Source organism: Solea senegalensis, linkage group LG15, assembly GCF_019176455.1.
Source record: "Solea senegalensis isolate Sse05_10M linkage group LG15, IFAPA_SoseM_1, whole genome shotgun sequence".
NCBI classification, from domain to species: domain Eukaryota; kingdom Metazoa; phylum Chordata; class Actinopteri; order Pleuronectiformes; family Soleidae; genus Solea; species Solea senegalensis.
This window is the reverse complement of record NC_058035.1, coordinates 819,567-843,379: the sequence shown is the minus strand read 5'-3', so window position 1 is coordinate 843,379 and position 23,813 is coordinate 819,567. Positions and strand designations below refer to the sequence as shown.

The 23,813-nt window shown below is 38.5% G+C and overlaps 2 protein-coding genes across 5 annotated transcripts in view; one reads left to right on the top strand and one right to left on the bottom strand.

Moving 5' to 3' along the window:
* LOC122781701 (zinc finger CCHC domain-containing protein 24-like) overlaps window positions 1–5,835 on the bottom strand; it is a 51,355-nt gene extending 45,520 nt beyond the window's left edge. Inside the window, exon 1 of the mRNA XM_044045654.1 lies at window positions 5,285–5,835. Within this exon, the coding sequence (XP_043901589.1) occupies window positions 5,285–5,551 (267 nt within the window). The 5' untranslated portion in view covers window positions 5,552–5,835. The remainder of the gene's footprint in view (window positions 1–5,284) is intronic.
* anxa11a (annexin A11a) lies at window positions 1,210–22,152 on the top strand. 4 transcript variants are annotated; one of them, XM_044045650.1, is made up of 15 exons: window positions 1,210–1,339; window positions 10,923–11,177; window positions 12,221–12,294; window positions 14,048–14,368; window positions 14,462–14,549; window positions 15,585–15,679; window positions 15,897–16,010; window positions 16,573–16,663; window positions 16,903–16,982; window positions 17,205–17,261; window positions 17,461–17,554; window positions 17,647–17,742; window positions 20,201–20,259; window positions 20,384–20,506; window positions 21,222–22,152. In XM_044045650.1, exons 2-15 carry the CDS (start codon window positions 10,925–10,927, stop codon window positions 21,279–21,281), a joined length of 1,605 nt encoding a protein of 534 aa, XP_043901585.1. In that variant the 5' UTR covers window positions 1,210–1,339; window positions 10,923–10,924; the 3' UTR covers window positions 21,282–22,152. The 4 variants fall into 4 exon arrangements, with proteins under 4 accessions (XP_043901585.1, XP_043901587.1, XP_043901584.1 ...); XM_044045652.1 differs by lacking the exons at window positions 1,210–1,339; window positions 21,222–22,152 and adding exons at window positions 7,855–8,106; window positions 19,098–19,104 and having other exon boundaries at window positions 20,384–20,451; XM_044045649.1 differs by lacking the exon at window positions 1,210–1,339 and adding an exon at window positions 7,861–8,106.
* The last annotated feature ends 1,661 nt before the right edge of the window (window positions 22,153–23,813 follow it).

Genomic DNA, 23,813 nt, shown 5'->3' with positions numbered 1-23,813 from the left:
ATTCTTCGGGGTTTATGTCCCTCACATTTCATTAGTTTGGCCAAAGACCTCCAGCTGTCAGCCTAAAACTGAGATGACACCATGCAACTTTCAAAGCCTCGCCATAAAGCCTGGGTTATACTGCTCGTGTTGCACGTCCGCAGAGAACCACGATACATTTCTTTTATGTCCTTGTTTTCTTTGAGCAATAAGTTGTACATGTGGGGGGAGATCGCTTTGGACCAAAACACGTTTGCGTCATCAACTGGACTGGAAAAGTGTTTTTTTCCAAAGAGAGACGATAGGGTTTGAGTGTAATACCTTGAACGTGGGAGGATGATGGTATTTGCGTCACACAGATTTCTGGACACACAAAGTACGACCAAATCCAAAATGAAGACACGTAAACAGCAGGTGCAAAGGTTTTGTATCGTACCGGCTTCTTATCCAAAGCAGATCCAAGAGCGCTTTACATTTTCATGTCCGCAATCAATACGCAACTTTAGGATGACAGTAGTGCGTGTTGCAATCCATGTGCTGGATCCTCCGAAGGATGCGGTCTATGGAGTCAGTGGCTGCATCCTTCAAAGGAGAAGGAAATGAGGCGTCACCAGTTCTTTCACTGGGGCAAATAATTCTGAGATATGGTACGATTGTTAGCAAGTTTGCCCGGCCGTGAAGGATACATTTGATTATTCCTTCTGCAGCCGGGCAAACTTTGGATTTAAAGGAGTCGAAGAATCAAAGTGTTCCAGTAGATGTGAACAAATCACAGAAACACAACAAACGTCACTAACCTGAGAGTCAAAAACTTTACTTTCACATAATTTCCCTGGTTATCCATAACCGACACAGTTTAATTGCAGTACCTTAAAAACACGGTGGTAAAATGTTGCTGTTGACCCCGTGCACCCAGGTGTCATGTTTACATCACGGCCAGTTGAAACTGAAGTTAAGACCCACGTTTATTGCAGAGTCATTCCCCACTGCAGTCAAAAAAAGGCTTGTATAAACAACTACTTCCTGTTTACACTGGCACGCGTTGGCACGGCAAACGTACGTGAATACTCGTGACATACTGTACGTTTTCAGGTGTGTTAGTATGGGAGCAGCAGATTACTTCCGATGTGGAGGGTAAGTAAAAACACTTGTCTGGACTCGGATCGTTTTCATTTTAAATGAAAGCAAATGTTGTAAGGATGTAGCCTGTGAGTGTGTGTGTGTGTGTGTGTGTGTGGATGAGTGGAGTAGAGCTGTGACTGTTTTCACAGGTCCAGGAGTGAGGTGTTGAACAGCAGGGAGCAATCACACACCGATATGCCAAACGCAGAGCTGTGGCATGTGGTGGAAACTTAGCAGAGTGAGTTTCATGGGAAGTTACTACACATCCAGAATAGTCAAAAAAAGGTCAATGTTAATGCACTTGTTTAGGTCTCAGCCTCAGAGAAAAGCAGATAAGAAGCGAGGAGAGTAACACATTTACACACAGCTGTCAGCAGACGAGACTGTGGTAAGAACATCGGTTCCTGATCCACAACAAATTCATTAACTTATCCGTTCCTCTCAACTGTTTGTGTGATCCCTCGCTCCAACAACAAGCACATTTCGCCTGACTCGTTGCATAATCAAATCCCTGCAGTTGTTTATTTTACTTGGCTGTAGCCGCTATAGTAAGTTGCAAAATCCCCAACACCCCCTGCCACCACCCCCACCACCCGACTCCTCAAACTGTTTCCAGACTCAGTTCAGACTCATGTGGATTGAATAGCATTACACAATTGCATGTAATGTATAACATTTACAGCCAGCTCCTCAGAGAACTGCTTCATGTTAAATGACTTCAAAGGGGCCTCTATGGTTACCACCATAATAACACGACACTGGTTCTGCATCCACCCAACACCGGCTGCGTTTCAAACACTGTGGCATCAGAGCAACACAGATCGAAGAACTGGACCTACAGCGTACATTTGGTATCTTTACATAAAGTTAGAAAAAGTCCACTAAAACAGGACTTTGTGACCCGGAAATAATGAGAGTTTAATACGAGGTAGAAGGTTGGAATGGCGCTTGACAACTAACTAACTAACAACTAGTCGACCAGCTAAAGTTGTTCTGGTCTCAACCATAACAGGTCAACTGGGAAATGCCACTTACAGACGAGTTAAAAGAGGCATAGCACCATCACCTAGCCATTCCTCGGTAGTGATTATAGTACAGTGGGGGAAAAGACAGTTGTCTAATTAAATAGTGCAAAAAAGAAGAACAAAAGAGCGAGGAAAACAGATGAGGAGACCAAATTTATGCTGTGTCATCTTAAAGAACTTAAAATAAGATAGAAAAACAGAACAACACACAGCTCTGTTGGTCTGTAGTCTAATTAAATAGTAAAGAACACAACAACAGCGAGAAAAACAGTTTTGGACTTAAAGAATAAAGGTGGAACTGCACTTGACATGCTAACAACTTGCCGTTTGCAAAAGTTGTTTTGGTCTGTAATGTAAAAGGTCAACTGGAAAAGCTAAAAGGGGCACATCACCACCTAGTGATTCCTTGTTAGTGCTTGTACACTAGATAAAAAACGATAAAAAATATAATAAAAAAAGAGTGAGAAAAACGTGGCAAAATCCATTTTAGTACATTTTTGGACTGATGAGGAAACCAAATATGTGTGTTGTCTTTAAAAAATGGGATATTTTGAAGTTAATACAAGATAGAAAGGCAGATTATCACTTAACATGCTAACAACTAGCCTATAGCTAAAGGTTTTTTTTGGTCTGTAGTCTAATTAAATAGTACAGAATACGGCAACAGCAAGAAAAACATGGATGAATGGATGATTTTGAAGTTAATTATAAGGTAGATAGATGGAACGTTGATATACGGTAAAAAGACGGTTTAGCGCTCAACATGCTAATACTAGCTGCTAGCTAAAGTTGGCTTTGAAGGCGAACACACTTTATTCAGTAAGTTGAGTTCCTTCTAGCGGACAAGAGCAGTAGTAGTACTTATTGAATAATACAGAATAAGGCAATGATTGAAGAGGATAGCAGATTTATACTGTGTCATCTTAAAGAATCAGATATTTTGAAGTTAATGTAAGTTAGAAAGATGGAATGGCACTAATAACTAGCCAGGGTCTGTAACGGAATAGATCAGCTGGAAAAGCTAAAATACACATATCACCACCTAGTGATTGTTGAATGAAATATTTTGAAGTTGATACAAGTTGGTGGATTAGTATTCCACATGCTAAAAACAACAAAAAAACAAAGAGTACGACGTCTTAAAGAATTAAATATTTTCAAGTTGATAGACGTTTCAAAAGACAAAATAGCGCTCAACATGCTAAAAAGGAGAGAGGCCTTAAATTAAACAGTGACATGGACTTAAAAAGCTAAACACACGCTGTCATGTTCATGTTTACTCTTTGACTCTATGATTTTGCACTCAGTGTATCATTATATTCTCTGTGTACTGCAGCATATATACAGTATACATACATATATATATATATATACACATATGTGCTGTATGTTAGTGGGTGCAGTTTTACAGGGGTGTGGTGACTGGGGGTTTGGGAGTCTACAGTATCAGGTTTTAACCCTACAGACATTATCAGCATGTTTGTCCCTAAAATTACACCGAGACATAAAAATAGACGATATGTAAACACGCATGGACTTTGTTTGCACAACCCCACGTCTATTTGAAGAAGTCGAGAGACAGCAGACGTCAGCGGGACGCTGCAGTTTCTCCTGACCGAGGAATCTCAACACCTCAACACTTTCTACCTCTCTGATTCTTATATCCAAACATATTTCTGACCAGTATTCTGAAATTAGACTTGTTGCTATAAATTATTGACTAAAATTGTAAAGAAAGGGGCTTGATTGTCAATAAGTAGAAAACTTTCCGTTTACATAGTTTCAAGAAAGGTCCACACAAAACACCCCAAGAAACTCCAAGAACTCTTAACACTGTCGTTCATATTCCAGGCCTGCATGTGGCACTGTAGCGCTGCCACAAAAATACACCTAAAACATAGAAGAAGACTTGGATCAGGTGTAAGAAGCTAGCCCACTGTATCCAAACAAGACGAAAAGAACAACATAGGTGACACTATGACGTCATTGTTTTCCTAAAGTTGAGTATTGGTTGTATACACGAAAATGGCGCTTAATGACGCCCAAAATACGATTCTGTGCAAATAAACCGCCGATACTAATAAATAAAACACTAGTAAACGGTTCATCCATGGTTCCGACCCACAGTCAAGCCCAGCCACAAATCCTTTATTAAATCATATTGCAAAAATCAAATCGCAATTACAGTATCTACCAGAAAATTCAAAATAATATGTAATCCCCAAATTGTAAATAAATTATATTGCATTATATCACATCTGCAAAATGTAGCCAAATAAATATGATTTCATCCCTAGTTCTGCGCTAGATATATCGACACACACAGACACACAACCTTAACCCTAACTTTTATTAAACTGTATCAAATATCAAGACATTATGGCAATAACTAGCTATATCGAGCGAGAAAAGGCACAAACAAGGATCTTTGTGGTTCTTGTTCTGTCCTACATGTGCTACATAGATGCCACAGTCAACAGAACTACAGCATCTAGCAGACAATAGAGTTCCCAAATTGTTCTGGCCTAATTCTGACCTACATTTGCTACAATGCCACAGAATTCAACCCTTTATTGATTTATGTAGCAAATCAAGTTGAAATTTGCAATTACATTCATTCAGCCCTTGTTCTGACCTACATTTGCTACAAAGATGCAGAATTCAACCCAAACCTCAACTTTTATTCAATTGTGTCACAAATCAAATCAGAATTACAACATCTATGAAAAAAGAAAAAATCCCAATTAGGTAGAATCCCCAGACTGTTCTGGCCTAGCTCTGGTCTAGAATTGCTACATCGCCACAGCAGTTAATCCTAACCTCAAATGTTATGCAATTATGTTGAAAAATCTAATCAGAATTAAAACAGAATTCCCCCACATTGTTCTGACCTACATTTGCTACATCACCACAAAATTCAGTTTATTTATTTATCGAATCAAAATCCCAAAAAATCCAGAAAATGTGCAATTTATGGAAGACAAATGTTTATTTGTCTTCAGTTCGTCCAGCCCTGGTTCTGTCCCGTAGTGTCTCCACAGACACAGCAGTGAACCCTAAACCTGACCCTAAACCAACAGATTAACCCAGGGTTCAAGCACAACCTGACTCCTCTGAAAAAGTCGCATATTTGCGGCAGATTACGTCGTCATGTTCACCTCATTGCGCTGCAGCTGGAAGAAGTTGTTGAGATAGTTGGAGTTGAGGGACGAGCTGAGCTCCGCCGCCGCCGCCGCCGCTGCTGCTGTTGTTGTGGGGGTCTTAGTGAAGTTGAGATCCGGGTGTGAAGAGTTGGGCTCGGGTCTGAAGGCGTCGAAGGCGCTGGTCTGGTGGTGCGGGTCCTGCAGGGACAGGTAGACCCAGTTGAGGAGCTGCGCGGGCTGGTACACGGAGGCGCTCGTGTCTATGGCAGACAACAAGCTCATCTTTCAAACTCGAGACTGGGGCCAAGCCTGCAAGTTTGACTTCAACTCTCTCTGCTGCTGCTTTACGGTCCCGAACCCCCGGCAGATGGTAAGAGCAGCTCCGCTTCTCTTCCCTTAAAGGACCCTGCTGTCGTCCTTCTTCTCCTCCTCCTCCTCCTCCTCCTCACTTCCTCCTCACGCCGGGAACCTTGTCCCACTGAGGTGCTTCTCAGAAGTCATGGCTCCAACATGTCAGAGTAGAACATTTCCTCCTGCTCCCCATGGTCCGCTATCTGCCTTTAAGGCAGCGGCCACTCAGAGGCGCGCATGAATATGTCATGAGGTCCACTGCGCGTCACCGAGGGCGTGAGCCAATCAGCGCGAGGCGTCCATGAAGAAAGCGCACGAGATAAATGCTCCAACCCCCAAACATAATAATAATCAAATGTGTATAGAATTTGATTTAATCTACAAAAGAAACATTGATAACATTTTACAATAAAAGTGCATTTGTTCACATTTAACGCTGTTATAACTTCATTATGACAGAGTATGAGGGCCAAACTGAACTCAAGAATAGTGTTGAGAATAATGGAATATTCAAAAAGTCATAATATTGCCTAGTTTTTAAAGTCGTAATTTTTACGAGAAAAAGACTTTATTCTCATAATATTGTGACTTTATTCTCGAAGGATTAAAAAGAAAATTCGTCCATTTGGTGCTAATACTCTGTCGTCACTAATGAATGTTTTAACTAACCATTTATTCATGTTACTCAGGTAATTCAGGGTCTATGTCGGGGGCCTCAAACTCAAATGACCTGGGGGCCAGTGAAGTTTGAGTTTAAAATTCTGCCCTAAAATGATAATCATCATAACATCATCATCGTCAACAAAGACGACTATTACTATTACAAGATTTTGAGAAGCAATGTGGGTTAGGGTAATATTTTCCATTCATTTAAATAATGAAATGGTCAGAAAATTCAATTTCCAACACTTTATGACACATTTATCGAACGTCTGAACAAACAAAAAGCTGCAAAAACATCCCAGATTATGTTCAAAGAGATGAAAAACCAGCATGAATGTAGAGGTGAGGCCAGTGTGGTGTTTCTGAAAGCTTTACAATGTCTCCCTCTAGTGGCGAATATCACACACACACATTTACAGTTTAATCCAGGTGTGACCCTACTGTTGTTATGTAGCCAATTTATGATGAGAGGCGGGGTCAATCACATGATAACCTTGGAAAAAGGTGAGGTCAGTGACGGTAGGAAAAATAAACTAACGTGACATCATCATGTCACAATAAAGTTAAAGAATAACCAGCTCTATTCTACAGACTTTTACCAAATAATAATAATAAAAAAACAGTTAATGCCACTGTTTTTTACTTGTTAAACACTTATTTATTTCCCATAATAATCTGCATAAATGTAATTGGAATGGAACTTTACAGAATTTCCTTATGAAATGTGACTTTATTTGAATTGTAAATGACTCAATTCCAAAGTTTAAGTGTAAGTTATGGCGCTGGCTCATATTTTAGTGGAAGTTGTAAGTGACGCATTTTTTAATTCATTATTTAAAAACATTTAGGATGATATTGCACACTGTTCACAAAAAAACATAAATATAAATAATGTGTAAACAATTGTAATCAAAATACTAGAAAAGCTTATATATGTAATTAAATGTTGTATTTAATAATGCGACAAATACAACCTAATGTATTACTATACTAAAAATAGTGTTCACTGTTGGTCAGTTTGGGCCAGTTTTTATTATAAGTTTAAAAGAAGTGCAGGGCCGCAGGACAGCGATGGGGGGGTTGCATGCGGACAGTGGGCCAAGAGTTTGAGACCCAGGTACTAAGTAGGTAGGTAGGTACCAAACATCAGGTGCCAGGTATGTTTGTATGTAGGTAGGTAGGTAATGCAAATATAATGATGGAAAAGCAAAATAAAAATTTAGTCAAGTAGTGCTAGAACTGTATCACAGAAAAGTGCTATTAGTTCATTTATACCTTGGGCCAGCTCTGTATAAAGTCAATTTTCTGACTTTATACAGAGCCCCCCCCCCCACTTGGAACGCCCTTGTGCCCCACCCCCTTTATCAACATTATTTATAGATTGATAAAAATCGTGTCAGTAGTTTATATTTTATAGTTTAACCTGCTGACAGACAGAAATATTCACCTGAAGACATGGAAAACATTGTCACCTGTAAATGAATAAACCTACAGTATTGTAAACACACACACACACACACAATGACGCGGTGACGTCGCTGTGTCACAGTTTCCATCGAGTCACGGACCTGAGTTTGTTGATATGCGTTGTCACACGGACTGTGAAGATTGTGTCAAGTGAGGTTGTGTGTGTGTGTGTGTGTGTGTGTGTCAGTGTGTGTGTGTGTCAGTCTTAAGTCACTGGTGGAGGATTCCCTACATGGAAACTTAAGAGTCCACACCCACACGACGAGTTAAATACACGCAAACACCAACTTAGCCCGCACACAGAGAAACGTCCCCACTACAGTCAGGAAGACACAGAAAACACCTCCGAACACACAGTAAGTCAAATTAAACTAATACAAACAAAACAAAACGGAGGATAATATATATAACAACACACTTTCTGAGCTTTGTATTGAAATATATCAGGAAACGATCTGTCGTGTTTTTGCTTCCGTCGCTAATCTGCTAACACTCATTACAGCAACTGTTAAACACTTTTAAAGCCACGACGTGCTCGTAGTTTTCACTTTATTGTTTTTCACTTTTAACTACATTAATAATTACGTGAATATGGGTCAGAGTCAAACAGCGGAGACGTGTTTTTAACGCGACGTTATGTAAAGCTAGGTCGGTTGAAGCTAACTTCTTAGCTTCTTCCGTGTCAACGACTAACGTTGTTCAAATTCCAAAAACGCTGATTAATACAAGCGTTTTAGCGATGATATAACACAAAGTACAGCGCTAACATGTCAATGTGGTGTTTGTGGGTTGTCTGTTAACATACTGGACATTAACTTTATGTTTTAAGTGTAAAAAACATGTGGACAGACACACCTAACCGAGGTTTAACAAAAAAAACAAAAAAAAAACAGGGACGCGTCCACACTATTTTCAGATCGGTTATTTTCAATTGTGGTATTAATAGGAGCTTATACAAGCCATTACTATACCTATTACTATATAATATACTACTCATTTTAAATAAATCATTTTTTTCTAAGTTATTAGTGTGGACTAGGGCTGCAACGAACGATTATTTTCAATGTTTCTATCGATTTAAGCACTTAATAATGTCAAAAGAAAAAGTACTTAAAATGACATTGTATACAACAGTCTCTAATAATGTATTTTGCTCAACAGTGTGTGTACAAAAAAACACATACTTTAAATACCAAACAAATCTATAAATATTGAAACAACTTTCATCTGTACTTTCCACTCTTCATTGGCTCCCTGTGTGTTTTAGAATTGTTTTCAATATTCTTTTAATTATAAGCAAGTGTCTGAATGGCTCCACCTTAACCTACTCTGATCTGCTTCAGCCTTCATATGTGCTTTATAAATAAATTTGGATTGGATTGGATTTAGAAATTGAATAAATAATCTCCACGCACAATTGTAATTAAAACTCCCAAACACAGCATGTGTATGTATTACACATTCAATTTGTTGTTGTAATACAGCCAATATAGCAAAATATCTATATAATTTGACATATTTTTGTCCACAATTTATCGCTCTGTTGATGTTAATTGAACATATTATATATTGTATATCATTGTATTCATATTTTACTTTATCAAAGTTTCTGCTACTTACACTTTATGGTCTCACCCTAGAGACTGCGAGTGCAGTCATTACTGTGAATGAGGCATACATATATCATCTTTACATTTCAAGTTTTACACTCAACTCTGTTGAAATAAGTTAATAGCAAACCAGTAACTGTGATGTTATCACCTTATATTTCCCTTTTCTTTTACCCGCAGGCTATAAATATCTTTACTAGCAGCTCAGCCTCCTTTGCAAACATGGCTTGTGCATTGCTTTTATAGCCGTGCAATATTATTTTAGTAGGGTTGTTTTTGCCTCAGAAAAGAATGAATGTGATATTGAAGGCTGTATTAAGCCTTCAATTGATAGTAGATCAGGGAATTAGTAGTCAAGTATTTTGATGATTTAGTTCTCAATTTCAGGTCTGGGAAACATTTTATATTCAATTAGTCAAGGAAATATTGGACAGATTAAGTGATCATGAAAACAACTTATCTCAGAAACAGATCTCCTCTTATTTAAAATGTTTAAACTTAATGATTTAATATGTCCTTAAACGCAGCATCAGTGCCGTGAGGCATGGTGATTACAGGAATTTCTTCTGATAGAAAATATGTAAAAATAACACATTTCCTTTATTCACTACATGTACTGCAGTGTTTCACAGGGGCGTTAGCTCACTCAAACACATCTGCCTTCTATGTCCACTTTTCCATTTCAGTCTCCTGAAGTCACTTTTACCATGGAACAAGTCAGGATATTGGAGCAAAAGCTCCTTTTTTAAATGCGAAGCATAGCCATAATTAAAGTTTCATCATCACTGCTTCTCTATATCATGATTCACGAGTTTTCCAGTGAAAGAGACAATTGACTTCTGCTCTTTTTTTATCATGGAAACTTGAGTCTAGGATATCAAAATCACAGTATGGGATATCAGAAAAAGGGGTAAAGTCAAATCCAGCACAACTTCTAAATCCTCACTATCGCATACTTCTATTAGAGCCGTGAGCCACTGTCATGTGACCAGACTATGTGTCATTTCTGCCATGGTGTCATTTGAAAAGTGGAATTTTGTTTGTGAAACGTGTAGAACAAAAAGCAGCAGCAGCAAATATTCTAAGCGAGTCATCTTGTTGTCTTGTGGTGATTTATTTCTTCCTCATTGGGAGCAGAATGGTTAGTTAGTCAATTCATTTCTATTTCTGTGTCAGTGCCATCTGGCCCTTCCCACATGGGATTACAAGACGCACTCTTTTTACTGAAAATAATTTTATATTCCGGTGCGACGTCTACAAGCAGGAAATCAAACAAAATGACAACAAAACATCTATTATACAGTGGAAGTTTTATGTTTTTTGAAATGATGGGTTATGGCTTGTTAATGTCAGTAAATGCTCAAGGAAACAACAACAAAATAATAATACTAAATAGTTTTTATAGTCCAGAGGGCGGATGAAAGGTAGATAGAGGGATGTCTTAGTTCCTCTTTTTCGTCTGCTGAACCCTTGTAGCTGCACAGAGGGATCATTGTGTTGTTTGGAAGATAGGTCATGTTTGCTCTTGCCTCTGATTGACTGCTTTTTTTTCTTGTTTAAAGCTATGAGCTACCCAGGATACCCTCCACAGGCCAGTGGTTACCCTCCTCAGGCTGGAGGTTACCCACCTCAGCCCGGTCTTTACCCACCTCAGCCTGGAGCCTATCCTCCCCAAGCCGGAGGCTTAGGCTATCCAGGCCAGCCTGGCGGCTACCCTCCTCAGGCTGGCGGCTACCCTCCCCAGGCTGGAGGTTACCCACCTCAGGCTGGAGGTTACCCACCACAGGCTGGAGGATACCCACAGGCACCACCACCAGGTAATCCCAAAAATGCAACTTCTGACTTTTTTAGTCAATAGTTAAGCCTCTTTCACACAAATACTGTGTTCCATTTACTACGCCAGAACCCGGCAGTCGGAACTGGGAGTGACATCACCCCCAAGTTTACCGTGTTCCAATTGGGAAGTAGGAAATGCAAATTTATTTTAGACTAGCCATAGTTAGCAATACCAAAAGATAACAGCGCTCTACATGGTATTTTTGCACACTCAAACAGCGTAGCATCATGTCCACAGTTATAAAGCGCTAATATGTGTATGACTTATTTACTGTGATATAAATATGACAGAAGGTTTCAGAGTTGGAAATTTGAATTTGGGGGGTGGGGGGTGTGTGTTCCTGAGTAAGGATTCCAAGTTCTGAGTATAAACTGGAGAAAAACATCTGGATGCTCCTTCATGGAGTGAATGACCTCGCCAACCAAATACCTTTCCAGAGTGACACTGGTGTTCTTTGTTAACAATAGCCCTTTAACTTGCAGTCGTCAGTATTTTCAGAACAATTCATTCATTGCGAAACATTAGTCCCAATATTCTGGCATGGATCTCTGTGAGAGTGAGTCAGGGATCAACTTTGTGTAGAAAACAGGGATCATGAGACTGATGATGATCGTTTCTCCCCCTCAAAAGCAAACAAACCTCTGCTGTTGCTAAGAGGAGTAAAGCTCACAGTTCACCCCTTCACAGTGCTCCCTTTCTCCTCCCACCTCCCCTTTCACCTGCATGTTAACTAGTAGGAAAGAGCAGAAAAGGAAATTCCAGTACAAGAGGTCTTTCCCGTCTTTTTCCCCACCAGGCATCTAGGAGTTTAACACACCGTCAACTCACTCTGTAAAACCTAAATATAAAACCTTTATCTGTCAGAGCCTGTGGTTTTCTCTTTGTTTACGACAATTTTGTGATGGAAAACATGATTTACAGGTGGAATCTCATCCACTGTCCGTCTGTCTTTAAAAAACAACATATATCTATAAGTTTCTTTTAAAACCAGGCTTTAACAGTTGTTATTGTCATCTTCTCCAGGAAGCTGGGGTGGTGGACCTACAGGTGGTTATCCCTCCATCGGTCTTGGAAACTCCGGATACAACCCTGGTATGGTAAGTTTATGGAAAGAAAAAAAACATCAAATTCACCTGCACTCGGACAAAAAAAAGTCATCATATATAATCATCAGATTATGGCGTTAAATATTCCAGTTAGAACGAATTGCTCAGCCACTAATGGAAATTCACGGTAAGACTTTTCCAAAGTCTGCAACCTTTAACCCTTAGCATGGCCATTTTTCCTTGTCCTCCTATTTCTCTTGCATGTAGAAAACCGTCACACACCTCATTCTTATCTTTGTAGTTGTTGTTTTTTTGCCTCTTTTCTTATCCATTGCTTTTTCTTTGTGTCATCAAATATCTGCATTTCCATTCTATCATCAAGCACGGGCACACTTTATTTGGACTACAGTAAATTCATTGTGTAAACTTCAGATTCTCGTCTGAAGTTAGATCCAGAATGTAGATGTGGGGGGTTGTCACTTCTTATCCCAAATTCAGATTTCCATGTGAACCTAAAAACTAAAAATATACAGTCTAGAAGCACATCAGATTGTCTCACTTAGTAATTATCACATAGCCCAGCAGAGGGTGCTCTGTGAAAAGCTTGGCCTTGAAGTGCTTTCCATTTATTTTGGAAGCCAAAAGCCGGAATTTTTGTAGTTGGTCGCGTTCCAGTTGAGTAGCCAGGGGGAAATAAACAATAATAAATGCTAATGTCGGATATGGCCATTTTTCTGGTCCTATTTCTCTTGCATGTAGAAAACTGTCACACACTTCATTCTTATCTAAAACTTATCTTTGTTGTTGTTGTTTTTTGCCTCTCTTCTCATCCATTGCTTTGTCTTCATCTTCTTCTTTGTATTTCTGTCATCAAATATCTGCATTTCCATACTATCATCAAGCTCGGACACACTTTATTTGGACTATTGAACATTGTGTAAACTTCAGATCATCGTCGGAAGTTTGATCCAGAATGTAGATGTGGGGGTTTGTCACTTTTTATCCCAAATTCAGATTTCCGTTTAAACCTAGAAACTGTAAAAGAGCATCAGGCCGTTGAAAGTAATAATCAAAACACTTACAGCCAGTAGAGGGTGCTCTGAGAGAGGCTTGGCCTTGAAGTGCATTCCATTTATGTAGGAAGTCAGAAGTCGGAATTTTTGTAGTTGGTCGCATTCCAGTTGTGTAGCCAGGGGAAAAAAACAATAATAACTATCTTGGGCTAGCCATTGTTAGCAATATCATTCAATAACAATGCTGTATGCGTTATTTTATACACATCTATGGATAACAATTGAAAAGTACTATGTGTACAACTGATTTATTGAGAAGCAGTAAAGTAAAATAGTAGTGTTTTTATTAGTGCCGCAAGTGGCAGCCATCTTGGAATCAAAGCTAGTGGTGCTACATTGTTTCGCTATAAAATGGTGGACATAAGGGACATTCACAAGACCAGAGCATCTAAAAAGCAGCATGCGGATGTTTTTTTGTGTTTTATACGCTAGTATGATGAATAAAAATCTGCTGACTCATCTGTTAGCTTAGCTGTTAGCTTCCCCCACATGGTCAGAGGTGAGGGTTTGTGAAGGAGTAGTTTGTCACAATCTTAATTTTTGGAAAAAGTGACACCCCCAGTTTATAGTAAAAGTAAGTAAGTAAATATGTTGGTAATTGAATTTATTTTATTTTGTAAAAACGTAGTAAACTGAAGTCCAAAAAAGGTGTGACCTGCTTTCCTTGCTTTGCTGAAAATAGTCCTCAGGAATCTGTGCACATACCGGAATCCGATTTTTCCAAATCACAGGCCACCCATGTCCCCGGGGGGTATCCACCTACCTCAGCGTACGGCGGGTACGGTGCCCCCTCCCCTAACCAACAGTCATATGGCCTGTACCCACAGCCAGGAGGCGCCATGCCCCAACCTGAAGGCCCCGGGATGGGTTACCCAGGTCAGCCTGGCCAGCCGATGGCGGGGTATCCCGGTGCACCGTCGCCTAATGCTCCCATGGCCGGGTACGGAGGAGCACCAGCACCGATGCCAGGGTACCCCAAGGCTCCGTCACCCAATCCGTCCATGCCGGCCTACGGAGGAGGAGGAGCCATGCCCATAGTTCCACCTATGAATGTGAGAAACACTGAAAACACGTCCTCAAGTCCTTCAAGGCGTATGTTTGCTTTAACACTGTCTTACTGTGGATTTTGTTGTTTTGTTTGTCAGAGAGGATTCAGAGGAACCATCAAGGACTTTCCTGGAGCTGATCCTCTCAAAGACGTGGAGGTCCTGAGAAAAGCCATGAAGGGCTTCGGTGAGTAGATCTTTATTAGGCTGTTTTTTCCTTTGTAGTTTTATTGTTTTTTTTCTTCCACTCATGATGTAATGGAGGCTTTTGCAGTTGGTTGTACGGTCATACTTTATCAGTTATTTCAGTGGAAGGGTTTAAAGGTCATTTCTAATTACATGAGAATCTAAATACATCTTCTAAATGAACGTATTAACACATATTCTGAGGTTGTTAAAGACCGTTGTGCTTTGTGATACTGGAGAAGTAGTGTGGTGGATATTATTGAATATTATATTATATTGCATATTATTGAATGATATTAAAATATGTTTTTTGAGCTGTTGGAGCAAAGTTTTGAAATTAGAAAAACTGCGATGACCTCATCTGATAACAGATTTATCAGATTTAAGTCTCCAAAGCTCTGACAGGATGCTAATCTGCAGAAAGGCCAGACAACAAGTGCGTTTTTAGTCTTCTGTGAATTTTGACGATGATATTTTATTCCAGAATTCCATGTTATATTTTTGCTATAAAGCCTGCGATAGGACGAGAGCCTCAGTGCTGGGCTCTGTGGTCACCTTTGTTAAACTACATAAATTGAGTCATTAAAGTTGGGTGAAATATTGTGGAAAAGTGATATAAAAGCTTTGAAAATAAAGTGATAAAAAATCCTGTATAGAATTAGAAGAACTTCACGTCTTTATCTGCTGACGAGGCGATGACGAGGCGAATATCGGACTAGTTCTTCTATTATAGATTTAGTTTTATTTCAAACAAACAATTTAAATTTCCTGCTCGTCACATGTTTGAAGAGCAGTCGGCAGAAGTATAAACTTTTATGTACCTATGCACCTCATATGTACCTTCTTTATAAGCTCTTTATCTCATCACCAAATATTTACATATTCACAGTATTTTTTACAATGTTCTCAGTACAACACGAGAATATGTCTGGGCTTAAACATCACTGTCCTGGATTAAACTGCTGTTCTTCATCCTTATACTTGTCTAAAACATGGTGTTAAGTTCAATCTATATTTATTTTTCTTTCCTGTGCAGGAACCGATGAACAGGCCATCATCGACTTACTGGGCAGTCGCTCCAACAAGCAGCGCGTCCCTTTGCTGCGGTCGTACAAAACGTCCTATGGAAAGGTAACAATCACGCTCATTTTTAAAGGGATATGTCGTGTTTTTCTTCTTACCAGGAAAAACACAATTTTAAGACTCACCTAGTTAAATCAACATTAGCTTAAGTGTTCACGATCAAGTATGCCCTGTGACCCATATTTGGGTCCCGAGCCAGTCTTTGGGAACCACAGGGAGTTTTTCCTGAACATCAGTTTATGTTGTATGATGTTTTTTTTTCCAGGATCTGGTCAAGGACCTGCATTCAGAACTGTCTGGAGACTTCAGGAAGCTGGTCATGGCCATGCTGAAGACTCCAGCAGAGTTTGACGCCTACGAGCTCAACAGCGCCATCAAGGTAACGGCTCACAAAGACGCATATACTATGTATATGTAGCAAATATATACCTTTATATATATAAAGGTCTAGGTTCAGCAACATTATGTGCCCAAAGAACAATACATACACATATATATACACATATATGTATATATGTGTATATGTGTACACATAAATAACACAACCATGTAAGAAACTGCCTTTAAGTTGTACGTTAAAAATTAGCATTCACTTAATTTGGCGGGGCTGTTTTTGTGATTGTTGCAAACAAAAATACCCAAAAGAATGTTGTTTCTAAGGCATTTTTTGCAATTAATTTCCAAAAATACAGGTGAAAATGAAAGCACAACTAGCACTGTTATGGTCCTGATCCACTGTGTGAGAAAGATTTTCCTTGTAGAAAACTACTGCGATTGGTCAAAAGTGCCAGTAATTGGTTAAATTTGCATTCATTGCTGCATATTATCGCAATTTTGTTAAATCCTGTTGTGACTGATGAATAAGCAGGAATAATTAGGACCGTTAAAAGAAAAAGAAGATAAAAAAGAAGAGGGTGTTTTGAAAGTTGTCATTCTAACAGGGAGCAGGAACCGATGAAGCCTGTCTGATAGAGATCCTGTCGTCTCGCTCCAATGCTGAAATCAAGGAGATAAACCGCATTTACAAACAAGGTGAGACATTCAGAGAGTTAGAAAACTCTTCTCCTCTTCCTTTTCTAGCTTCAAAGCTCTGCATGTCCACATCTGGACTGTACCACTAAAATCTGTATTTGCTGATGTTTTTATCTAATAATATCTTAGATTTTTTGACAGGAAGTCATATTTTTTGTTCCTGTACAGATGTGATTTCCCTGGAAAACCTCAATTTTTCTTTGTTTCCTTTGGATTAAAACTCTGTTTTGTCCTCTCAGAATATAAGAAGTCGCTGGAGGACGCCATTAGTGGAGACACATCAGGACACTTCCGCAGGCTCCTCATCTCTCTTGCCCAGGTACAGACGTCACTAATTTGTTCTTTGTAAACCTGATTTTTCCACTATCAGGATGATCGTGAATATGCAACATTTCTAATATTTTTAATGTAATTTGACTTTAAAACGCTGTATAACTCGCCTACATACAGTCCTAACATGAAGTGATTTCAGTATGATTTTAACAGTAAAATTGTATTTTATTTATTCATTGTTAAATGTTTTTTTCTTTCTACTTTCAAGGGAAATCGCGATGAACGGCCGAATGTGGACGTCTCTCTGGCCAAACAGGACGCTCAGGTAAAAGCCTCAGAGCATTATCTTCACATTTCTGGTGTTCAAATCCATAACTTACTTGACAACACCTTGATTTTAAAACATAAGCTGCTCTCAGAACGTCTGCTCTTCATTCAAATGTTGAGATAAACGTTCGTATGAGCTCGTGTGAGAACACAGTCGTGTGAGTTCATGTTTGTTTTCTGTGCTGCTCTCCTCACAGGCTCTGTACGCTGCTGGAGAGAACAAGCTGGGAACAGACGAGTCCAAATTCAACGCTATTCTGTGCGCCAGAAGCAAACCTCATCTGAGAGCAGGTCGACTTTTCTCAGCTCAATCTTCAGCATGTGAAGCTACGTGTAAAAACTCTCCAGAAACATAATTAGAGATCGTGTGTTTGTGTGTGTAGTGTTCATGGAGTACCAGCAGATGTGCGGCAGAGACATCGAGAAGAGCATCGTTAGAGAGATGTCTGGAGATCTGGAGAGTGGCATGGTGGCAGTGGGTGAGAAAACACACCACACACAATCTTCTCCTCGAGTCTTAAACCCTTAATCCACTCTAATAATTATGCTTTTTTAAACTTAAATTAAGATTGAAGAGGTTTAACTGAGTGATAAATGCAACAGGATTAACTTACTCTTTGTTTTAAGCAAAGATAAACACAGAATTATTCACATTTAGGGCTGTGATTGAGGATTATTTTTTGAATCGAGTAATCTGACGATTATTTTCTCCATGAATCCAATATTCTCTTGTCCATGAAATGTTGAAAAGTGCAGATCAGTGTTTGCCAAACCTGGAAGTCATGATGTTCTCAAAAGCGCTATAAAAATATGATGTATTATGATTATTATCAGTTTTAAGGATTTTTTTTGTCAAATGGAGCAAAGAAACCAGACGATATTCACATTTTAAGAAACTGAAAAATCAAAAAGCTTGTATTAATTGTTAAAAATACAACAACAGTTCATTTAGTCATTGATTAATTGAATGATTGTTGCAGCCTTATTCCATCTTCACATTTCTCATCATTTCCTCTTATTAAAATCTTCTATTGTAGGACTCAGATGGAGCTAAAAAATAAATAAAATTCAAATTTTTAATGAGGGAGTACCAAAAAAACAAAGGCAACAATGACACAACAATACTACGCTTTATTTTTTACAACCTTTTAGAATATGAATTTACTCCGGGAATGTTTATTTTCATATTTCTGCTCTTGTTATTTTTCTCTATTCTCAGAAAAAGTGACTTTTTCATGTCTAGAAACTTAAATGTCATCATCTCCTTAATTCTCCTTAATAACTCCTTAAGTATTACTTTTATGCTCATAAAAAGGTTAAAAAGTGATTGAAATTATGACGTTTAAGTCTCTTGTTTTGTCTACAAACCAACTTTATAAATTTTGAATGATTTCTTTGTTATATGAAGCAAAGAAAACAGACAATATTCACATTGAAGAAGCTGAGAAACATGTTTTTAGTTCTTAAAAACATACATTCTATGATTCGATACATTTTTGTAGCCTCACAATCATAGAAACTGAAAACACACCCACGCAGACAAACACTATAATAATATGGTTACATTAACACTGTTTGTTATTGCTGTGCCTTGTTTTGGCGTTTTCTGCTGCTAGGCAACCAACTTCTTATTGTTTTCTCCCTGTTCATTTGCATGTGAATGGTTTATGTGATATGCATTTCCAGGTGTGAAACAGTTTAAGCGACGTGAACCACACCCGTGTTTCCGTCACGTGTTTTAACCAAAATATTTAACCCATAAATATTGTCCACGCACTGTACTTTTAAATCATCTCTGTATTTCCCTCCCATGTTTTTTGCCAACATACGTCAGAGTTATGGTACAGTAACTTTGTTTTCACGTGTGTTTTTCTCTTTGTTTTTACACACACAGTTTATAAATATGTTAACTGTGAGGTGCTGTGTGTGTGTGCGTGTGTGTGTGTGTGTGTGTGTGATTTACATTTTTTTCAAAATGTCACTCACTTTAAAGCTGCAGTAATCCATGTTTGGCCACTGGGAGGCAGTAAATCTCAGAATTATGCTGGAAAAAAGCCATTAATGTAACATAAGCTGTATGTACATATGCATTTATCTGACAAAAGTCATTGTGTGATATTATTATAATAATAATTCTTATAAGTGACCCTCTTAATAAGAATATGCTTATTAATGCAGGTTTAAAGGACATTTCAGGTTTTTCTATGAGGTATTGATTGACACATAGTGAGCTGTAACTACACCGTGAGCGCCCCCTTTACTTGCTTTCATTGAAAACCTGGATCAAATCTTTCATCTGAAGTCTACAATATCTTAATAATATATCTGCTGCTTTTTCATGCCGTTAAACCGCCCTTTTTTTGGACTGGAAACTAAAGTTTAAGCACCGAATCTCCCACACCAAAGTCCATAGAGTAAATCAGCATTTTTAGCTTGCATGGACTTAGGAGGTGCTGGTCTACTGCTGCCTCTTGTGGTCACTTTGTGTCACTGCCGTAAACCTAAAAGGAGGATTTCAAACACAGAATTCACAAAAATATCATGTTGGATGTGACTGACGGAGGCTGCAGCGGATCAATAACTCCTGTGTGCTGTGACGTAAAATCGCTGGTTTTCTCTATGGGCTTTGGTGTGAGAGAGAAAAAGGTTTAAAAAACCAGTGAATAAACGCTGTCTTATGATGAAAATAATCAGATTTTCTTATGATATTTTGGACTTCATGAGTGAGCCTCAGCACAGACTGTGTGTCACGACCTCGTTCATTAAACCACACTCTTTGAGTTTGCTTGTTGTTGTTTATTCTGTTGTGCACAGCTTGATATTTACGTGGTTTACTCTTTTAAGTGAAACGTTGCCGTCTTCATTGTCCTCACGCTGACATTACAAGTGTCTTCTTGCAGTTTAACCGATATTAACTGATGCCCCTCCTTGTTTCAGTGAAGTGTATTAAAAACACACCTGGCTACTTTGCTGAGAGGCTCTACAAGTCCATGAAGGTGAATTACCTCCATTTTCTATACATTATCGAACAAGCACAGACTTGTGTTTAGTTCACGCTACATTAATTTAGTGTGTGTGTGTGTGTGTGTGTGTATTTAAATGTGTAATGCTTGTGTTCAGGGAGCCGGGACTAAGGACAGAACCCTGATCCGGATCATGGTCACCCGCTCTGAGGTTGACCTGCTGGACATCCGCCAGGAGTATGTGAGGAACTACGGGAAGTCGCTTTACACACACATTTCTGTGAGTATCTTCATCGTCTACTGTATTTAAAAACCTCAGAGCAGTGTGACGTATGACACGTCTTTAAAGACGTAACATACCTTGTAACAATTCATTTTTTAATTCATTTTTGAGGAAAAATTAGCAGCTGAAATCAGTTTTTTCCTTATGTTCGGAGTTCTTGACAAAATAGAAAATACACTAGGACTCAGGGAAGGGCCCTCGCATCCCTGACTTCCTGTTGGGTCAAGTTTGGGTCTGTAGACGTGTTCTGTCATGCTTGAAGTTTCGAGGCGATCGCTCAATGTGTGGTGAAGTTATAAGGGCACAATTCACCAAAATTCGTATGGTCGCCATGGCCACTCCCCTTTTGAATCGACAAAACCTTTTTGCCTTTGATGTATCTAGTACACATGTTTTATTGTTGGTCTGATAAACGCGCTCAGACTCGTTTGTTCATTTTACAAAGCGTGCAAGTCACCAAAAGATGGACGACAAAATTCAAAATGGCTGACTTCCTGTTGATCGGAGGCCGTGGTCCCAATGGACTGTTTTGTTCGTCTCAGGGTCTGATAAGTACCCACCAAGTTTCGGGAAATTTGGTGCAACTTCATTTTGGCTTGCTCCATCCACGTTTCACCATATTTGGCCCCTGGCTTAAAAAAACTCCTGAACTATCCCTTTAAAGGTTATGACCGATATTTGAAAGTGACTCGTTTCTTTATTTCATCGACAGGGCGACACGTCAGGCGATTACAAGAAGCTCCTACTGAAGCTGTGCGGAGGCAGTGACTGAGTTTACTCCACTTATAAAAATCACTTCAATGCATATAATCTACACACACACACACACACACACACACACCTGCATGCCAAGCCAGTGCTCTCGATGCTACGTTTACGTGGTTGTTCGTATCATACGTATGTATTTTTTGCTGCACGCTATTTGTTTTTCTATATACAGCAGAAAGAAAAGTTTATATTTTTTTGGGCTTTGCAACCAAATTTGACTATCATTGAATTTAAAGATACATATATACATATATATATATATTTATATATAACGTGAGGTTTCATTTGTGGCCATAAGATCAGATATGTGATATCTGGAATGTTTATCAGCCTGTTTTCTAATGAAAAGTAAAATAACTAAAACATATGAAACTCGTAGCTCGTAGTAGCTTAGCACTAAAGTTTGCATTTTGTTAATGAACTACATTTGACTATAAACAGTATATAAATGTCATATTTTGCATTACAATCTCTTGTTTATCTCAGTTTGTGCCATGTTTACTACTATGTTCCGTTTTTCTCGGAGGTCGGGGGTTCTGTAGGTAGTTTTAGCATTATAGCTAGGTTGCTAACTAGCAAGCTAATGCCGTTTTTCCCATTTATATTGGAACTTGGAAGACGGAGCTATGATGTCACAGCTGAATTAAGTGTGTTCCACTTCTGCTGTTAGTGTTAGCATTATAGCTAGCTAATGCTGCCTTCCTTTTACATCACAGAGTAAAACTGGAACGTACTATTAAATCATTTGTGTATATATATATATACATGCATATATATCTGTTTGTTACATATGTGAAACCATATCATCACATTTCATGTAATGTTTGTGATTTTAAACTTTGACGAGTCGCCAAAAATAAACATTGACAACAACACAGTGGAGCTACTTTTGTTTTTGTTGTTTTTTTACACTCCTACAAATAATCAGAAGGCATGAGTACGGTGAAGATGATAGGAAAACACTGCTAAATTGCAGTAACATTTGGTTACTGTAAAGAAAATGTATTTATACAGGAAAATACTGCAAAATCATAGTAAATATACCGTATGATTTGGCAGTATTAACCCTCAGTTGGCCAGTAGAGGGCAGGAAAGTGTAAATATAGTCCCCAACAGCCACAGCAAATCATCACATCATTCATATCATAACATTATTCACTTAATTCTCCATTTATGTGCATTTTATTTTGAAATCAATAACTCAAGCATGGTATTTATTAATATATGTGGTGCATGGGAAGTGAATTATACAACAGATCAACCAACAAATACTTAATTTTAAATGATTTATTTGTCAAAATATTGACATTTAAGAATCTAAAAAAAACAACTACCAAATTGATAATCAAACTAGTTTTAGTTAATCAATTAATGGTCGCAGATTGAACACAGTGTAAAATGGCCACACACAAAGCTCTTTGCCTTATTAAGTCCTGTTGGCTTCACTTCAGAACACTTAAACTGTGACTGCACCTGTATGTGTGTGGAATTGATGGCGTCTATAAAGCTGCTGCCTCGGCCACATTAAACAAGTCTACAGCCTGTGTGCCGTGGTTCTGTCGGGGGAAACTAACGTACTGGAGGAATCACTTTTGATCACGTCGCGTTTACAAAAAATACATTTAAAAAAGTGACCAGAACTGGAAATGGCAGCGACACGAGCTCCAGAGCTTCACACTGGTGCAGTTTACATCACAATAACTGGATTTTATTGAAGATTAAATGAGATTAAATGTGTTTTGAGATCATTTTAATGTCATTAGAGCCATGTTTTAAGGAGATTTCAAGCTGTCTGAACATGTGTTTGCTTGAAAACTTGACATAAACAGTCACCTTTATAGAAAATAAAAATATAAAAGGGATTACATGTATCCTCGGGGAAGAAGCTTCACAAAAATGTCTCAAACCAACAAAAAGGTCAGCAATTTAAAAGAAAATCAGACAATTCTCCAGATTGTGATATCGGTGTTTTATCAAATAATCACTCTTAACTAAGCAACTTTCTAGCTAGCTAGCTAGTTTGGCAGTTTGCTTGCCAGCTAGCTTATGAGATAAGATAAATAGGTTAACTACCAACCTATTTATCTACCTAGTTGGCAAGCTACATAGGTTAGTAGTTTGCCTGCTTGCTATCTAGCTAGTTGAGTAGATAAGGCATAAGGTAGTTTGCTTGCTACCTAACTAGATGGATAGATAGATAAATAGGTTCCTAGTTTGCTTGCTAGCTAGCTTACTATATAGAAAAATGGGTTAGCAAACTACCAACCTATTTGTCTATCTAGTTAGATAGCTAGCTAGCAAATAATCTATTGAAATATTTATCTACCTAGTTAGCAAGCTACATAGATTAGTAGTTTGCGTGCTTGCTTGCTAGCTACTAGATGGATAAATAGGTTGGTAGTTTGCTTACTAGTTAGCTAGCTAGATTCCTAATGAAGTTGATATTATTGAGAAAGTAAGAAGATCATAAAAGTGTTGCTATCTTAAATTTTATTAGGCGGCTAAAATCAACTGTATGTTTAATTATGATTAAAGT